The following is an 18,222-nucleotide window of genomic DNA, read 5'->3' on the forward strand; positions in this document are numbered from 1 at the left end:
CAAAATGCAGCCCAAAATTGGGGTGCATATTATACACGGGCTTGTATTATACACAGGTAAATACGGCATCTCACTGCACACATACATGTAGATGCATGTGTGGCAGACAAAGCTGACTTTAGAGTACAAGTAAGTTGTAATTCAAATAATCCTGCCCCATTCTGTGATAAATGATAGAAGAGAGAATCCCAAAACACCTTTTAAGTTCTCTAAATCTAGAGGATGACACTTTGAATTTCGCTGTAATAATTAGTGATGCAAATAGGAAACAAGTTTCACCCCACTCTCTTAAACATCTGCTTGAAAACTCTTGTTTCAAACTTTACAAAAAGGATAAGTACATGTATTTGCAGTTGACATCATCAAATTTGACTAACACTTGTATAGCATAAATGATAACAAGACATGATAAAAAAGGGTTCATAAAGAGAATTCTTAATTTTGATTATGTTGGTTCAACAAATCCCCAATCTTCACCTTAGATATGAAGTGTTCATGAGCTTACAAAGACAGGTTTAAGGTTACATTTTATTTCCAAAACAGACTGAAATCAAACTCCAGGGAGAACTAAAATTTAAGTCTATAAAGATTAGTAAGAATTTTGACTAAGATATTGCAAGAGTGAGGTAAGAATCTTACAAGATTTTTAAGATTTTAGAAAGAGTCTCTAGTTTTACTTAAGAATCTTAGAAGGTCTATGCAAGAACTTTGTAAGAATCTACAAAGATCTTAATAAGAACCTTGCAAGATCTTAGAAAGAATCTTAAAAGATATTGTAAGATTCTTGTAAGATTTGTATAAAATCGTGTAAGATGATAACTAAGATCATACAAGAATCTTGTAAGATTCTTGTAAGAATCGTGTAAGATAATGCCCATAAATTGTAAGATCTTAAGCAAGATTGTTACAAGAACCTTACAAGATCTTGTAGTACTATGGTGAATAAGGTGAACCAAGTCTTAGGGCTAATAAGACGAATTGTTGGAACAGCTAATACAACATCTTTTTCATTGCTTTACAAAATATTGGCCACACCACTTGTGGAGTATGCTGCTCCAGTCTGGAACCCATATCTTGTCAAAGATATTCATGCAATATAGAGCATGCAAAGATGCGCGTCAAGATTAGCTCTTAGGCAAAAATGAGATGATATGTCTTGTGAAAAGCGTTGCGACGCGTTACATTGGCCATCTTTGTCCAGTCGTAGGACATATTTCTCCCTTGTTGAATGTTATAAGATCGTGTTTGGCTTATTGCACTTGGATTTTGAGGAATTCTCTGAATTCGCAAAAGTCAAATCCGCTAGGGTGAATCACTTTATAAGCTTTATTGTAAATTATCTAGAATTAACTGTTTTAAATATTCTTTTTTTAACAATGTACTTAGCTATTAGAATAACTTACCTTGTAATGTTGTTGAAGCCGATAGACTTGAACTTTTTGAATGTAAACTGAAACCCTTTTTAAAGTTGTAATTTTTGTTTGTTTATTTTTTGTTTTGTTTTTTTAAGAGAGTTTTACTCATAGGGTTAACCTCTAGACTCTCCCTTTCAAATTTATGTAGTTATATATAAGTTTGAATAAACATGTATGCTATGCTAGGCTATCAGTTTCTGTCGGGGTAACACCCAAAAAGCCACAGGCGCATGCTTAGAACTATGGACTACCCAGCTCCAACACCATGTGATTGCATCTCAAAACAGCTTATCAAAGGGGCTAAGGTTAAACTCAAGGCAATGTTATTCAGTTGACTGTTTTGAGAGAATCAGTTAAATGAAACAAGAACCCTGCATAGGCAACGCATCTCCGCTGTTCTTGGAGTTAAAACATTAAACGCTGCTTTGTGACTCTTACACAATAGCATATGGATAGAACACATGTCTTAATTGAGTTAAAACAGACTTGGAAGCTATCCTTCCCAAACTTTAAGTCACTAAAATAATGATTGATGAATAATTGTTAACCATTGGTCTGGAAAACATCAAAATTTCAGAAAAACAGGAAGTTGTTATTTTCTTTCCCAGACATCACACATCATGAGATGCATGAGATGCTTTTGTTGAAGTGCCCCTAACCCCAGAATATTTTTTTCGCGAAAATGAATCTTTGCACCAGTTCGAAACACATTGCTTGCCATTTCTTCCTTTTTCTAACAAATCCTGCCTTTTTATAGGCTTCAAAACTAGCGAAAAACCAAGCATCTTTTGTCCATGAGCAAGTCAGAAGGGGAGTGGGTCAATTTCTGATTTGACGTCACAGTCTGATTCACATTGCATTAACTCTTTGCAAACATGCATGCAGAGTAGTGTGTGACATCAAATCGGAAATAGACCCACTCCCCTTCTGATTCGGTTGCGAACAAAAGATGCTTGGTTTTTCGCAAGTTTTGAAGCCTGTAAAATGACAGGATTTGTTAGAAAAAGGAAAAAATGGCCGCAATGCGTTTCGAACAGGTGCAAAGATTCATTTTAGCCAAAAAAAATATTTTAGGGTTAGGGGCACTTTAAAGAGCAGTTGAGCAGTTAAGCAACTAAAATCTGCTTTATGCAGGTGTACACAAAACCTGGGCTAGCCCATAGACCACAATTTTTCTTTGGATTTTTCCCAAAAACAAAAACAAAGTACATTAAAAAAATAAAACTAGGTGTAATTGGAACTTAGGAGAGTGCGTTCAATGTGTTTGTAGGCGTACAGAAAGCAGTTGAGGGGGAAGGATGGATGATTTGTGTGACAGACAAATAATTTTGCATATTTGAACATAAGGGTTGTGTACAAAGAAAAGGTTGTGAAGGCTAGTGATATCCCATGGTTCTTTCCAAGTGCTCGTAATTTGACAATCATCAACTTGTTGACAAAATGAATTAAACTGAATTTACTTTTAAGCTTTCTCATTTGAATTCAGTTTCGGATTGACCCTGGGCTATCTTTACCCAGCCCTGAACAACCTGGCCCAGGTGTTGTGACAAAGCAAACAGTTGACAATGTGTTAGGGCCTGTTTATATGATCTCGGTTACCTGAGACAGCCCTCCTCCTGAGACAACTTTAGCGAGCGTCTATATGAGAATTGCGTGACCGAGACAAAGTTGACCCTACTTAATTATGCATATATTTTGAAGACACACCTTCAAAAAATACGTATCATCATTTGTCTTTCTTTCTTTCTAGTTCGTTTTTATTAAGTATAGTTGCGTTTTCACATTCAGCAAATGGACTGACAATCTTAACGCAGCAGTAATATGTAGTTTAAACAAAAGGCTGCTAATGAATCGAGAGTTTTCGTTGACAGCGGTGAGAATTTTGGCGGGAAAAAACTTTTCTTTCGAAAGTAAACGCTAAAAACATGTATAAGCTCCCAAATTCTTGCTTCTTTGATTTCTATTTAATGTGTGTGCATTTAAGGTTTAGCTGTTTCATCTCGGGTGGTCGAGGCAAACTGTTTACATGTGAAAAAGTTGTCTCACCTACCAGGGTTACCCTACCTGCCAAGGCGAGACAACTCGCCTCCCCGAGTTGTCTCGCCCACCCAAGTTGTCTTGCCCACCTCATGTAAACGGTTAATAGAATTTTTAAAACAAATCAGTGGAAAAATATCTCGCCAAGGGTAACTCGGGGGGAGGCTTGTCTCGGGTACCCGAGACCATATAAACCTAAGATGTAATCAAATATCAAGACTACATTTTTTGTGCTGATCGCCGGGGAACAATGACTTGTTTTTGAAGAAGAACATGTACATATTTCTATCAAGAAATAGCTGATAATAAAATTATCTTTTGAATTAACAGGAAATTATCTATAACATTCATTAGAATATGGTGACCATTTTGGAACTAAACTGAAGTGAACATGAACATTCTAAATTGGAAAAAAGGATTTCATTCATCAAAGCCTTCAGTGGAATCTGTGTGCGACTCACGACATTAACTTTTTTAGTAGTTTGGTCGAGTGTGTTGATTTCAGTGACTTGAATGCAGTACAGTGGGCTGGTTTACAAGTTTTTCCGCATACCAAACATAGAGCTAAAATGTTTGTTTGTTGGGTGCCGAAAATATAAGTCATGATGAAATGGTGCCGCTGAGCTTCACATCTCGGTAAATTCACTACAAAAAGGAATTACTTAAATCAAGTGGGAATTATACTTAAATTTGTGTCAGATAGGCAAGGGAAACTTTCCCTAAAACAAGGCAGCACAATCTCCCTTAAGATAAGGTATATCCTTACAAAAATCAAGGTGGTAAATCTCTAAATGATTCCTTAAAATTAACATTCGCAATACCCTTAATATGAGGAAGTTGACCCAAGAATTAATGCATGGATACTCAATTTGTGAGAACCACATTCCCTTTAACAGGGCTGGCTCTAAATTTTTAAGGAGCACTTTGCCTGTAAAAAAGGAAGTTTGATACCCTTATTTCAAGGCAATGCACCCAGAATATGAACAACATTCTTGAATAAAGAAGTAACATTCCATAATTCCACTGGTAGATGTAGCTTAATAGCATGACTGTGTATTCTAAAAAAAATGTAGACATGAGTAGTATAAACAACAAACAAAAATTTATTTAATCCACAACTTGCAGTCAGAAATACAGTACTGTACACAAAAATATCAACATAAAAATTTGCCACTAAATTTCATACGAATAATATATTTCACTTGGGTAATCCTGTTTACCTAGTGAAAAGACAGCTTACCAAGGGCAGGTTATTCTGTAATGCCAAAAATGTTTTGCATTTGTAAGGTACAATAAGGAAATTTGGATTGCTCTGGGTTTATTGGGTAGGCAGACAGGTCATCCAGGGAAGTAAGCTATCTTGCTTTTGTGTGTTAACAGCTGGCCCTATTTTAAAAACTACTATCATAAAAGGTTGAAACCAAACACCAACCAAAAATACAGTCACATCTCTTAAAAACCACCCTTGATGCACAAAACCATGAGTATATGTGGTTGCTTATGGCAGAGATCCAGACAAGGAGTCAGTTAAGCTTTGAAGTAGTGGTTGATTACAGGGGAGCTTTACAGCTTATATGTTGGATTTAACTGATCTAACAGTTCTCTTATAAAGACTTCGTAGTTGCTTACAGGCAGTATATAGTCGCCTTGACTCTATTATTCAAACAAAGCATAATGTGCAACTGTAACGTAACTAAAATAATGTCAACAATGTACAATAATGACTGTGCATGGAGCTGATATAACCTTAAAAGTACATCTTCTCTACAAAACCTTAACAGCTGTTCTCAAGCATGTATTAAATCTGCATGTAACTAAGGTGAGCTTCAGACGTTACTCTTTGCAGGTATCTTCAGCTCAAATAGGCGTGCAGCATAACGAAGTGGTCTCTTGGCCAGGAAGTCATGTAAGACATGCTCTTGTAGGAAGAGATATGCTCCTTTTGCAACCGCTGGGTATTCCAGATGGAAAATATAATAAATTCCTATTAAGGAAATTACTGCTCTTGCGATTACATCTTCACCATGAAATGATAAGTCCATGAATTCTTCTTTGCTGTTTTGCATAAGCAGCATCTGTTGACCAGGGTTATACAAGAGGAATGGTGAAGGTGACGAAGCTCTTGCAGTAGTTTCCTCAAAGGAGCTACCTTCCTGTAAGGGAACATAATGAACTTGATAATTAAAGGTTGCATGTACATGTAGTTTTCTATCACACAGGCTAACTAATGTATTACTATTTTAATCACAGGCCATCAAGTAAATAGTAGTATTTACATACATGTTTTTTAATTTAACTTTGTATACATAGGTAAGTACAGTGCTCAGAGCTGAGCCTGTTGATAGCAGGTTGCTTTCAGTTAAGCCTCTGAAAGGGTTACCCTATGGCCTGTCCCTTAAATTAAATAAAGGATTCTGTTTCGTTTAGGCTTCGACATAATTCCTTTCACAACAACCCAGAGTAAAAGAATAACGTCCACCTATCTTACCTCTGGTGAAACAATAACACTTTGTACTGCATCTTTGTGGGCCACATTCTGTAATCTGAAGAGTGCTGGCAGGCACTGCAATGCCTTGATTTCATTCCCAAATTCTGAATCTATAATTATACAGGTTAAAAATAATGAAAAAGTTCTTTAAGCTTTCTATTTTAACGTATAATTATAATAGTACACTATTTGCATAAGACTGACTGACAATGAGTACCTTTAAGTTGTATGAAACATTTCTTTCTTTAAAGAGTGGATAATGCACTATCCACCATGGATGAAAGTATTATGTCATTTATCCACTGGATACACTGTTACAGTAGCTATTTATTGGTTAGATGCATGTAGCACTATCTGCCTTTGAAATGAATGACAGTGGCCTGAAACATTTCAATAGACTAGTTTAAAATTTCTGCATTGGTGCCCATACACTGGTTTTAATATCATAGGCCAAGACCCAACTAGTCCTAAAATGTAGAACAGTCTCCCCAAAGGAGCTAGGGCAGCTAACTCCTAAAGGTCCTTTTAATAATCAAGAGTATATTTTTTGGTGATTTGCTCTATATTTTCTTTTATAGTGATACAAGTTTACAGTCTCAAAATAAAGTTTTGTTTTGTATTGTATTAGTGAATTCTAAAGTGAATCAGGTTTTATCATTCTGAAAGAAAACACAACAGTACAAGTATTCAACCTAGCAGAATGAGCCAGTTTTAGTACCTTCTTTAGGGTTTACTACTTTCTTTCTGCTGGCCAGGTTCAAGATTGGATCCACAAGTCTTTTCCATGATAGGATCATGCTTTCAATTGTCAGCTTAAGATTGTATACCTTTTCCAGACAATTCAGCAGTTCTTCCTCAAACTAAAATAATAAAAAAAACAATGAAAGATGAGCAAAATCTAGTATGAAGAAATGAACAATGATTTTCCAATGACTGTTACCATTTTGCTGATCGCAGTTGTTTGTTGGTGAATAACTGTACAAGCTGCACCTTCTATAATAGTTATTATTTTGGCAACATTTTAGGTGTAAGAGTTGGTGATAGAGCCACAAGCAAACATGTATATTGTGCACGCATGTACTGTTTCCTGTCCTGGGTCTCTTGTGGTCAACATCAGAATCAGCAAGATATTCCATTACTCTATACTCATAACTGTGTTCACTTTGTGGTCCCTTAAGAACATTATCTTATTTTACAACACTTCTTCACTTTTAGAAATGCTGTCATTTAGAATTGACTGTGTTTTAGTTTTGCATCTGCTAGCCAATGTTATTTACCTCCACCTGATGACTCAGACACCTGTATTCTTTTAAGGACCTTGGGATCCTATTTCTGGCATCAACTTTCAGCATGGCCTTTCTGCGAGCTGTGAAGGTTGCTTTTAAAAGTTCATGCACAACTTTGCTGTTCCACTTGCTCTTTGTTAACTCTGATTTGAGTTTATTGATGTTCCGCTCAGTGGAAAGGCCATCATCAACATCAGTTGTAGATCCTGTCCATGTAACACAATCAGAACAAATTGATTTCATATTTAAAATTTTTTCTCCAGCTAATAAGTATTCAGTAGAGTACTACACTACTGTAGCTTACACATCATACCCCCAAATAGCAATAAATAGTACTGAGAAACTGCTCTAATATGATGATAAGTTGTACAGAAGTTTAGGGGAACTAAACTTTATAAGCTATACTATGTGAACTGTAAACTCTATTGCCTATTATAATTGTGATAAAGAATTTGCAAGTTTAATTACCACTCCCTTGATGCCCTTCATCTGACATGCTGCTATCCAGATCCTCTTCCTTTTCAGCCCGACCACTTTGCATGTTTTCAAATCTCCTCTGAAACTGCTTTTTCAGCATTGCCTAACAAAGATTTACTTTGTTAACTTTCCATTCACACTTAACTATTTTTTATGTTTATCTCAGCATGCAAGATCCAGAACCCAGCTGCATAAAACCCAATGTCAGATGCTCAGCCCACAGCTAGTGAGTGGGGGGGAACCCATATAAAAAGAGAAGAGATGCTTAGTGTCTTGCTAAGGGGTGTAAATTTCAGATTTTGGTCTCACCAAGGGTGTCGTGAGTAAAACACAATCATATGTACCTATGAAGGTCTCCTTTTGGGTTGCCCATGAACAAATATAAAAGTGTATATTTACTATGTATATTTTTAACTCTCTTTATTTACTCGACTGAAGTTCTCTATAGTATCCATCAATACTTAAACAAAATTATAAACAAATATCTTTGTCCATTGTCTTGCAAGAGTGTTATACAATACTTGGCGACTGACACAAAACGATTATTTGATCACAGCTAAAAATATTCACAAGCTTGTTATTTGATTCTTGCCCTTATACCGAGTTTCAAGAGTTCGTCCTTTAAAACATAAATCTTCCGGGAAAAAGTAAAATTGAAGCAGCTTGAAGCTCAATCACAGAATTAATATGGTCTCTATTATGGGTCAAAAAACCTAGACCACACCCAGATTGGTCTCCTTTGGGGGTTCAATTTAAAATTCCAACAAGCATCCCTCCCCTTTTTATATGGAAGTCCCCCCCCCCCTTCCCGCTCTGAGATCATCAATTCTTCTTACAATGACCCACCCAGGACAGGACACTTTGTGATACAATAAATCATACTAATGCATTACCAATTCATTAAAATGCTGAGTGCTTTAAATTATTAGGCTGTTCTACTGTGGGCTAAGGAAAAACACTTAACAGTAACTGCCTCAAAGCACTTGGGTGTTCAATGATTAAAAAGAACATTCAAAGTGACAAAACAAGATAGTCCACATTTTGAATTGGGGTAGTAAAGCAACTCTCACATGAATAAAAAAAATTATGGATTAGTGTGGACAGTGGATTGAAAACTGCTCTGCTCTGCTTTGACTTAAAAAGAACTAACCATTACTTTGCTTCTTTAGCCTTACCCAATTTTTGAAAGGTTTCCCTTTATCATCCACCTTAACTCCTGCTTGTTTCAAAAACTCCCTGGGGTCTCTTTCTCTCAAGCAAGGATATCTCTGCACTAACTTTTTGGCCAAATACTCGCTCATGACTGGTGTTGGTTTCTTTACTACAGCACAGACACATGTTGACACTGTTCTGACAACACAGCTTCTAATTTTGTTGTCCACTTCACCTGATTTTAGAGCTTTATCAACTTTAGAACCAAAATGCTCAGGCATCTGAAAGGAAGTTGGAAATCCATCTGGAATGCAAATTTTTGGTTGTTCTTCAAGTAGTTTTAGTTGTTTGTGTGGCCGTACTTCCTCCTCGTCACTCAACTCAGACATGTCTGTGTCCACTGACAATGTTCTCGACAGAGATGATGCACTGGAGCTTCCGCTTGAAGGTGTTGGTGACTGAAGGGTCTTACAGTGCTGCTGGGGGAAAATTTACAAAACTAAGGCTGTAATGAATGTCAAATTAAAAGGGTGGTAGTACAGTGTGTTTAACATTGAATATCTCCGAAATAAATTTCACATAGGACAAAATCACTCACTTCTGTTATTGGTGTATTTGTGAAGCAGTTCATAGACAAATCCTGTAGGATCTGCACTTTGTCCTTGTCTTTCAAAATACCATCTTCTTCAAAGTCAACGTATTCACCAAACTCCTCATCCCACTTCTGGAAAATAACTTGGGTTTGTGGCAACAAAATCCCATCAAATTCTGCAAAAACTGCTGCTTTTAGGTCTTGCAAGTCTGTGCCTTGAACACTTACAATTTTGCGCCTTTTGTTGAATAACACCAGAATTCGAATCATGTTTTTTGTAGATGCTAGGAAAAAAATGGAGCTTAATTAATAATTTCTCTTTTGTATCCTAGAGAGCAACTAAAATGACGGTTTTCCTAAGTTGAATTGAATATTTAAAAGCACTTATCAAGAACCGTCAGAAACTTAGTGACTGTGCGGGAAAACTCAATAGAAACTTTTGTCTGTAACAGTTCTTCCAGCCTGTGATGACCGGCACAATAATTATGCAATAGGTGAGAGCGACAGAAGTGGCAAAGCACAATCTGAACCTGTTGTTTGCGCGTGCAGTCCAACATCTCCATTCAGTACTTCAACAAATAACTGTAGGAGACCTTTGACAATTTCATTCAGGTCAAATTCAGTTTAATTTGTACTTTTTTTTAGTTTCTGATGGACTTCCACTTGCTGTTGATGATTGCTGAATTTTTCTTGATTTTTTGATTTTTAGCACGCGCGCTACGTGGCCGCGTGCATGAGCTTGATTTTCAAACACAAGGCGCTCCTTGCTCGCCACAAGTAATATTTAAAAGTAAATGTGTAACCTACTTACGCCTAAAGGCAGCGTGAAGTATTTTAAGTATTTCCGAGAACAGTAAACAGACGTACAAAGAAGAAAAACTTACCACAACAACTGGCCTCTTGCATGAGGAGTGAGAATCAAAATGGGCGGATGGCGCGTATTCCGAAGAGGCGGGAAGATGGTTGTCACGTGAATCGATTCCAGACCCACTCGGCAATTCAAATAATAATGGCTGGCGTTTGGAAGTGCGGCTTTTGTTTCGGGGCTTTTATTTGTCTTTTGTTGAGTGAACTACTCACTCATCTTTATGTTTACCACAAAGACGAAGGTAACTTTCATATTACATGCGGAATCCAAGGTTGCCAAAACAGTTACAGAATCTACAATAGTTTATACAAGCACGTTCGGTCTAAGCACGTGGCATTTCTCAACATTCCAGCAAACTCCTTGACAGTGGATACTGGCATCGACTTTGATTTCGTTCTACAACCGCGTACACACGCAGTAGAAGCTAGTAATCAATCTTTGGAAAACGAGGTAAGATTTCATATTCCTCTCACGCTTTAATACTGGCGCATTCCCCTGCAGTTTAAAGTCCCTCAGAAGACAGGAAAACAATTGAAAATGACTCGAACTGAATTGGAAAAACAAAGTTCCAAACGAGGTATTGTTCTGATCCAACTTGGTTTTCTCCAAGTCAAACAAAAAAACAGTCATTATATACCACTCCCCGTACACGTGTACGCAAACACAAGATATGCCAGGTTACTAAGCAGTCGAACGTGAAGTGGAGTCACACGGGCAAATGTGGGGTTAAACAATACAAATAGGTAACAAGGCTGATAACCCTATTGTATGGACTCTCTCTTTTTCAATATTTGCAGTCTTTATTGTTGAAATGAATGATTTTCTACAACATTATTATAGAAGCATACTTCTTGAAAATCTGCAGTTGGCCCATGTTAGGCTGACACCTGGTTGAGCATCTTCAGCTCTCTCCTCCCAGAAGACCAACTCTAAATTCATTTGCTTGATTTCCCATCATCTTAAATGGAAAATGTTTTTTTTTTTTTTTTTCAAAGAACAAAGAATGCAGGTTAACTCTTTCACAAATGCTGTATCTTACAATATTGATTCACAGGGTGTAATTATTCCTTGTAATGAGCTTGACAATGACCAAAGTTCCCTTGAAATTCCTTCTGGTTGTAACAGTGAGGAAGACACTGGAGATGGTACATCTAACTTATCATTTGAGGATGACAACTCCGAGAATTCTTCAGATTACAATAAGAGAAGAAAATTGGGTGCTGCCTTATATTCAGTTCATCTTCAAGAAAGGTGCATGTTGGCTCGCAATGCAGTTCAATTGGTTGAAGAAAGAACGACATCATTAATACGATGGAGCCTTTTACATATCCAGGCAGAAGTCCTAGGTACACTTGAGAATTGTGGGTTGGATTTGCATAATGAAATCCCTGTTATAAGGGCAATCTTTGAGCATGAAATGAATCCATTTGAAGGAATTGATACTGCTTGGTTGAAGGATCAGTTTATAAAGCAACACCTTCCCTATGTGGTAAGTTACTAATCATACAAGAAATAATCATTGTCAACAATTACCAGTTACATATACTTGAAGTTGTTTTTACATTGGCTGGTGGTTAAAGAAACACATTCAAGCAGTGAGGTGTCTACAGTAATTTTTAATTACCTTTTCATCACAATGACCCAATTTCATTTCATCTAGGCTCTGAAGAAAAAAAATCAGTCTTATGCTGATATTATTCCCCAGGGCCTCAAAGTCATGTTGTTTTATTGTTTTAACTATAATTTTAACATAAACAATGAATTGAAAAATGGAAGCTACCATAGTTTGTTCTACAGAAGGAAATGTGCCACTTAACAGACTCTGCATATTTTTTCATTGAATACTCCAAGGATAAGTGAAATGATCTACACATTTCATTGTTTATTCATTATATATAAGACAGACAGACATACAATGTGTGTTGAATGTGTACATGTATTTGCATTCAGGAAATCTTTTTGTTCTTGTGTTTTTAGAATCCTCGTGAAATAATTCTTGGTGAGGAATGGGTTTCGAAAGGGCGTGGAAGAAAACGAAAGTTGTGTAAAGTAACAAGAAAATATTATTATGTTCCACTTTTGGAGACTATTCAAGAACTTCTTAGAAACAATGAACTACGAAGGGAGATTTTAAAACCTTGTCACAGTGATGATGCACTTTATCGTTCCTTTTTGGATGGTGCTCTGGCTAAGACTCATCCTATCTTTTCCCAGGATCCAACTGCTTTGCAAATAATACTTTATTACGATGACATCAGTTTGACTGTTTCTAATGCAAAACGTGTTAAGCTTGGAATGTTCTATTTCAGTTTGGGAAACTTTGATGCCACTGTCAGGTCAAGGGTGGATACCATTTCTTTGCTAGCCATAGCTCATTATGAAGATATTCGTGAATATGGCATTGACAGGTTGTTAACACCACTGCTTGACGAGCTAGCTCAGTTAGCTCAGCCGGGAGGCTTCACCTTCAATTTAGACGGGTTTCACTTTCCATTAAGAGGAGCAGTCATAGCAGCTGCTGCAGATACTCCCGCAAGCCATTACATTGCTGGTTATAAAGAGGGTGTAGGGGGTGCCCTGAGGAAATGTCGGCACTGTAATGCTGATTACGATAGAATGCAAAATTATTTTGAGGAAGAAGATTTCATGCCGAGGACATTACAACAACATCTCGAACAATGTCAGGTTATGGATCAATCTCAAACATTAAGGGACCACCACAGTACCAACTATGGCATAACGAGAAGAAGTATTCTCTGTGACTTTCCTTTTTTCAACGTAACTCAACAAATGCCGCAGGATATGATGCACGTGTTGTTTGAAGGAGCAATACCTTATGTGATTGGACACTTGCTCAAATACTACGTACTCACTAAAAAGACATTCACTGTTGCACAACTCAACAGGCGTTTGCGTGAATTCAACTATGGATACTCCCAAATGGCCGACAGACCACATAAAATTACCATGGGAATGATTCAAGCTGACTGGGGTGATGAAAAAGGACTATCAGCATTTGGACAGCATGCAGCCAAGAACTGGTTATTTTTACGTGTCTTCCCTTTCATCATTGGACAATGGATTGACATGGAAAGTCAGCAATGGAAGGTGGTGGAAAAGCTACTTGTAATATGTAGCATACTGGTTTCACCAGTGATTTCTGTGGAAAATGTGGCATACTTGAAGAGGTTAATCAAAGACTTTCTCTCTGGATTCAAAGAAGCATTTAATGCAACTATTATACCAAAGCTGCATTATTTAATTCATTGTCCTCGACTGATACTGACTTTAGGTCCCCTTGTCAACTATTGGTGTATGCGCTTTGAGAGTAAACATCAATACTTTAAAAAGAAAAGCCGGAAAAGTAATTTTAAAAACATTTGTATGTCATTAGCCAAAGGTCATCAGGCCAGAATATCATCATTTTTAATATCAGCAGAGGAGGGCGATTTCGTATACAATATGTCCAATGGGAAGATAGAACATTTAAGTGAAGGCCATTTTGAAAGTGCAAAGAGAGAACTAGTTGATTTCTTAGAGCTAGATGCTGCATCTATAACAAGTGTGTACTGTACATCTTGGATTTCTAAACATGGCACCAAGTATATCCCTGGGGAATGTATTCTTTTGGTTAGATCTGAAAATGAAATGCCCGTGTTTGGAACTCTGAGGATCATTTGGGTTTTAAACCTTCAGCTTATTGTGTTTCGAGTCTCCATGCTTGAAACGGTAGATTTTAATGAGCATCTTAATGCATATAGAGTAGAAGAGTCATCTCAGGCAAGTGGACTGGACCTTGTATTGCACAATCACTTACTATCACATGAGGTCATGCATATTTTTAACTATGATGGTGGTAAATATGTATCACCCAAAACCTATTTGGGTGATCTACTTAACGAAAACCGTTAGCCTTCACCTTGTAAATACGTTTTGGTATCCATAGGCACTGTCAAAATTCCAATGGTTTCCCCACCAGTCTGCTGTTAAATTACTTTTGACCTTGGCCTATTAAGCTTGAGGTTTTAGGAAACTCGTTGTACTTAGTGGAGCTGACCCTGGTCAAGTAAATGTAGAGAAACCATGTCTAACTCTGTCATGTCAGAAACTGTACAAATATACTTGTTGATCGAGTTGATAGTGGCACATTTCTCATGGCTGCTAATGTTGTGTTGTCAAGCCCAGTCTGCAAGAAGACCATTAGTTTGCATGTACATTTATATATTTGCTGAGTACATAAATTGAAGTACAATTAGACATAGCTTAGAAATTAAGAGCTCGTTAAGCAAATTGCTTCATTAAAATCAATGTTTAATTGTCATGGCTTTTGGCAGTTCTTCATATGAATTAATGCTAAATTAATTACCATAATTTAAGCTCAGAAACTGTGTTGACTTTAGTTAGGCATGTACAACTTAAAATACATATTGTTGGATGTTTTCAGAGATTAATTACAACATAATTATGTTCTGTTTTTGGCTAAGCTATAATAATTGCAAGTTTGATCACTTTGACTTTGACCAGTAATTATATTTGCCATGAAATAAAGAGTCTGAATCTTGTTTCAACAATCCCTATTTTAAGGAATGGTGTGCTACATCAGGTGACAAATTCTTAAATTGAGGGCTTTCTTAACCAAACATCAACCTTAACTTTAGGTTGTCAGCAATTAAATCAAGGAATCTGGTTTTAAACACGAGAAATGAGTCTTTTTAATGGGATATTTTTCCAAAACAAGAGAGGTGTTCTTAATTCAAGGCGAATTTTTAAAAAGACAGTCCTAAAATTAAGTAACAATTTTAAAAGTATCCTTAAATTAGAAATATTACCCTCAAATTAAGAATAATAGTCGAAAACGAGGTAAATTAATTCTTGTTTTAAGTAATACGTTTTCAAAATAAGTAGAATCCTCTTAATTTAAGAGTAATACCATTTTGAAGTTAAGGGGTTGCTACTAAAAATAAGCAATTCCTTTTTGTAGTGTTTACTTTGTGAACTACAAAACTTCGCAAATTTTAATACTTTGTAGCACAACGGCCGAGCTACAGAACTCGGTAAATTCACTTTGTGGCACAACTTCCGCCGAGCTAAACAACCCGGTTTGATGCAATGTGATGCACCAGGTGTTGCACACATTTTCCAAAGACAGTGACGAATCATGCTGAAAAATATGATCTATGAAGACTTAATCCAATGTAAAATTTTACTCCGCGTGTTTTACTTACCGAAAGTAGACCTTCAGGAGATCGATAGAAGACTCTTGAAACAGAGGACCTTCAGCAGACTCTTGAAATATGTACGCTTTACGAAGATTCAGCAAACTTTAAAACTTTTAAAAGATGAAAACTTTACGAAAACCGAATATCAGACCTCACCAGCAAACGTTTGACACCGAGGACACACCATGTGACTGCGCGCGCGTAGAAGTGAGGCAGAAAGTAGTAGGCATGCGCCTCAGAGGGAGGCAAAAATAGCAAGGGGGACTTTTGTCTGATTGGTTGATAATTTGTTTGTGCCCAGGCTTTTTTGACACGCGAGCGAGCGAAATAACAAACAAAATGGCGGCCGAAGATGTCTTGTTCGATTACTTGCTATAGGAATTTTTTTTAGCCACAGCATCGTGTACACCTTTTTTCTTTCGGAATAGCGGTATTTCAGTGGTAAAACTTCTTAACAGTCTTTCGCTCTTGTGTGATCGAATTTTCGTCGGCGGCTTCATGCACAATATTGAGTTAGGCAGATTTCCGAGTAAATGTTGTCATAGATCGATTGAGGTGGGAGTTCAGCCGAGACGGCCCTGTCAGTTGAAGTCTGCTAAGGTAAGATGAGTTCGCTATTCCTTTCGTTTTGTATATAATCTCAAGCTAACATAAGGAAGCACAGCCTATTAAATTTTCTTTTAAAAATTAATGTATTTTACTTTCCTTCTTGTCAACAGAAAAAAACCTTATAAGAAATGCCAGTGTTATCAACGTCCTCTTCTTCACCAGTTCCTAAATTTTAATTACTAGTTTCAACTAGCAACTTGTGTGGAGGTTTTACTATAACGCCATGGATTGAAATCAAGGGTTAGATAATAGGGGAACTGTAGGAAGCTGCACAGTAGATCGTTGATGAAGGTGCATGCGAGCTATTGCTATTTCCTATTTTTTTGTGTCTTTAAAATTCGATTGTTCTTCAGGGAATTTTTCCTATTTTTTGTGCTCATGGCTGGAGAAAAATAATGTTGTAAGCTTGTGCTTCATGTTGACAAAACAATTATTTTGAACCTCGCAATGGTGACTATAATGATGTATGTCCATTTAATACTGCTATTTTGTTCCCACTTTTAGATTTTCTTATTTTGTGACCCTTTCATCCACTTGACACCCTGTAAATAGCAATTTGTTGAAGTTACTGTATACATTATGTGGAGGGGAAACCTCTGCAATGCAGCATGCCAAAACACTATAATTTATACAAATGAACTTCTAATTCACATTAACTCTGAATTGCCAAATATTTAGGACTTGCTTTGTGCCCACAAGTCAACTTGAAATTTAAATAATACTCAATATTTTATCTTCCAACCTCATCAGAAAGTAAATTCAACTTATGCTGGTCAATGCCTTGAACAAGTTTCAATCTTAAGATATTTGGGTATGTCACTATGTGAATTGAACATCACCTTTCCTGGCATCATGATCTTCATTATACATGTATTTGTGACAATAATTATTGTATTGCATCATAATTAAGGTAAAGCATTATCTCAGTGAACATTGTCTATTCAATATCTATTATTCGCTTATTTACCCATATTCACTAAATGGCTACATATCTACATGTATCTTCATACTAGATTCTGCAAAATCTTGAAAAGACATAACACAGGTGGTTGGTAGGGACTGGTTAGTGCAGTAGTTTCACTTTAAAAGCATTGTCATCATCAAGGCTGAGTACATCAAGGGCAAGTTTATTCCAATTACAGATTGTGCATGACCAAAAGCTGTATTTATATTCATCACACATTGTGGGGTAATTAAAAAGTTATTAGAATCATCAATGACGCTCCCCTACTGCGGGTCTAAAACACAGGTCACATTTGACCGGTCACTCGTTGCAAATCATTGTTTCACCTTTTTGAAAGTAACCCAAAACCATCAATTTGGCTAACGCCAGCCTAAAAACCAACCTTGGGCCTAGGGTTAGCCAAATTGAGGGTTAGGGTTACTTTCCAAAAGGTAAAACAATGACCTGCAATGAGTGACCTGTGGAATGTGACTTGTGTTTTAGACCTGCTGTTCCCCTACAAGATTATATTACCTCACATTATCTTTCGTTAGGTCTATTGAAATGTCACGATAATTATTGTTAAAATGCACACAAGTAATTATGTATGATTATCTTGGGTTTGTAAGCAATATAAAAATAATAACCAACTCAGGATGTGTCTTTGCAGCATTTATTCCTTCCTTCCTTATGCTATGACAGATATACAACGATTCTGCTCATCTGTTATTGGAAAATGACCTTCCCCTTTCTCTTCAAAACAGCATACCTAACATCCTATTTTAAAAAGCAATTTTTTAACACTATTTTGCCTAATACTGATTTCCTTACTCACTGGTATGTACAGCTACACTTGTATTTGCTTATTTATCAGACTGTCTAAATATTGCAACTGAATGGATATCCTGTTCAATACATTGAGTACAACCGGTACATTTAAGTTAAGAATATAATAATCATCCTTTGCCTGAGATAGTTGTTAACTTGAATGTATTCACACTACAGATGGCAGTCACAAATGTTTCACCTGGTTACGTCACAATCACTATTTCAATTAAGCATTTCACATAATTTTTAGGTATAATGACTTCCAAAAAAATTAACTTGTACTTTCTTCAAAGTTATTGTAAATAAGA

The 18,222-nt window shown here is 36.6% G+C and overlaps 2 protein-coding genes across 19 annotated transcripts in view; one reads left to right on the plus strand and one right to left on the minus strand.

Annotated features, from left to right (window-relative positions):
- The window catches only part of LOC137984000 (NLR family CARD domain-containing protein 3-like), a 349,493-nt gene that overhangs the window by 166,125 nt on the left and 165,146 nt on the right, over positions 1 to 18,222 (plus strand). The gene's annotated exons all lie outside the window — the stretch shown is intronic.
- Positions 7,194 to 9,886, minus strand: LOC137984027 (uncharacterized). The gene is made up of 3 exons (XM_068831242.1): positions 9,454 to 9,886; positions 8,879 to 9,334; positions 7,194 to 7,432 (listed from the first exon to the last, which is right to left on the minus strand). Exons 1-3 carry the CDS (start codon positions 9,715 to 9,717, stop codon positions 7,364 to 7,366), a joined length of 789 nt encoding a protein of 262 aa, XP_068687343.1. The 5' UTR covers positions 9,718 to 9,886; the 3' UTR covers positions 7,194 to 7,363.

The sequence above is a fragment of the Montipora foliosa genome, chromosome 13 (genome assembly GCF_036669935.1).
Source record: "Montipora foliosa isolate CH-2021 chromosome 13, ASM3666993v2, whole genome shotgun sequence".
Classification (NCBI taxonomy): domain Eukaryota; kingdom Metazoa; phylum Cnidaria; class Anthozoa; order Scleractinia; family Acroporidae; genus Montipora; species Montipora foliosa.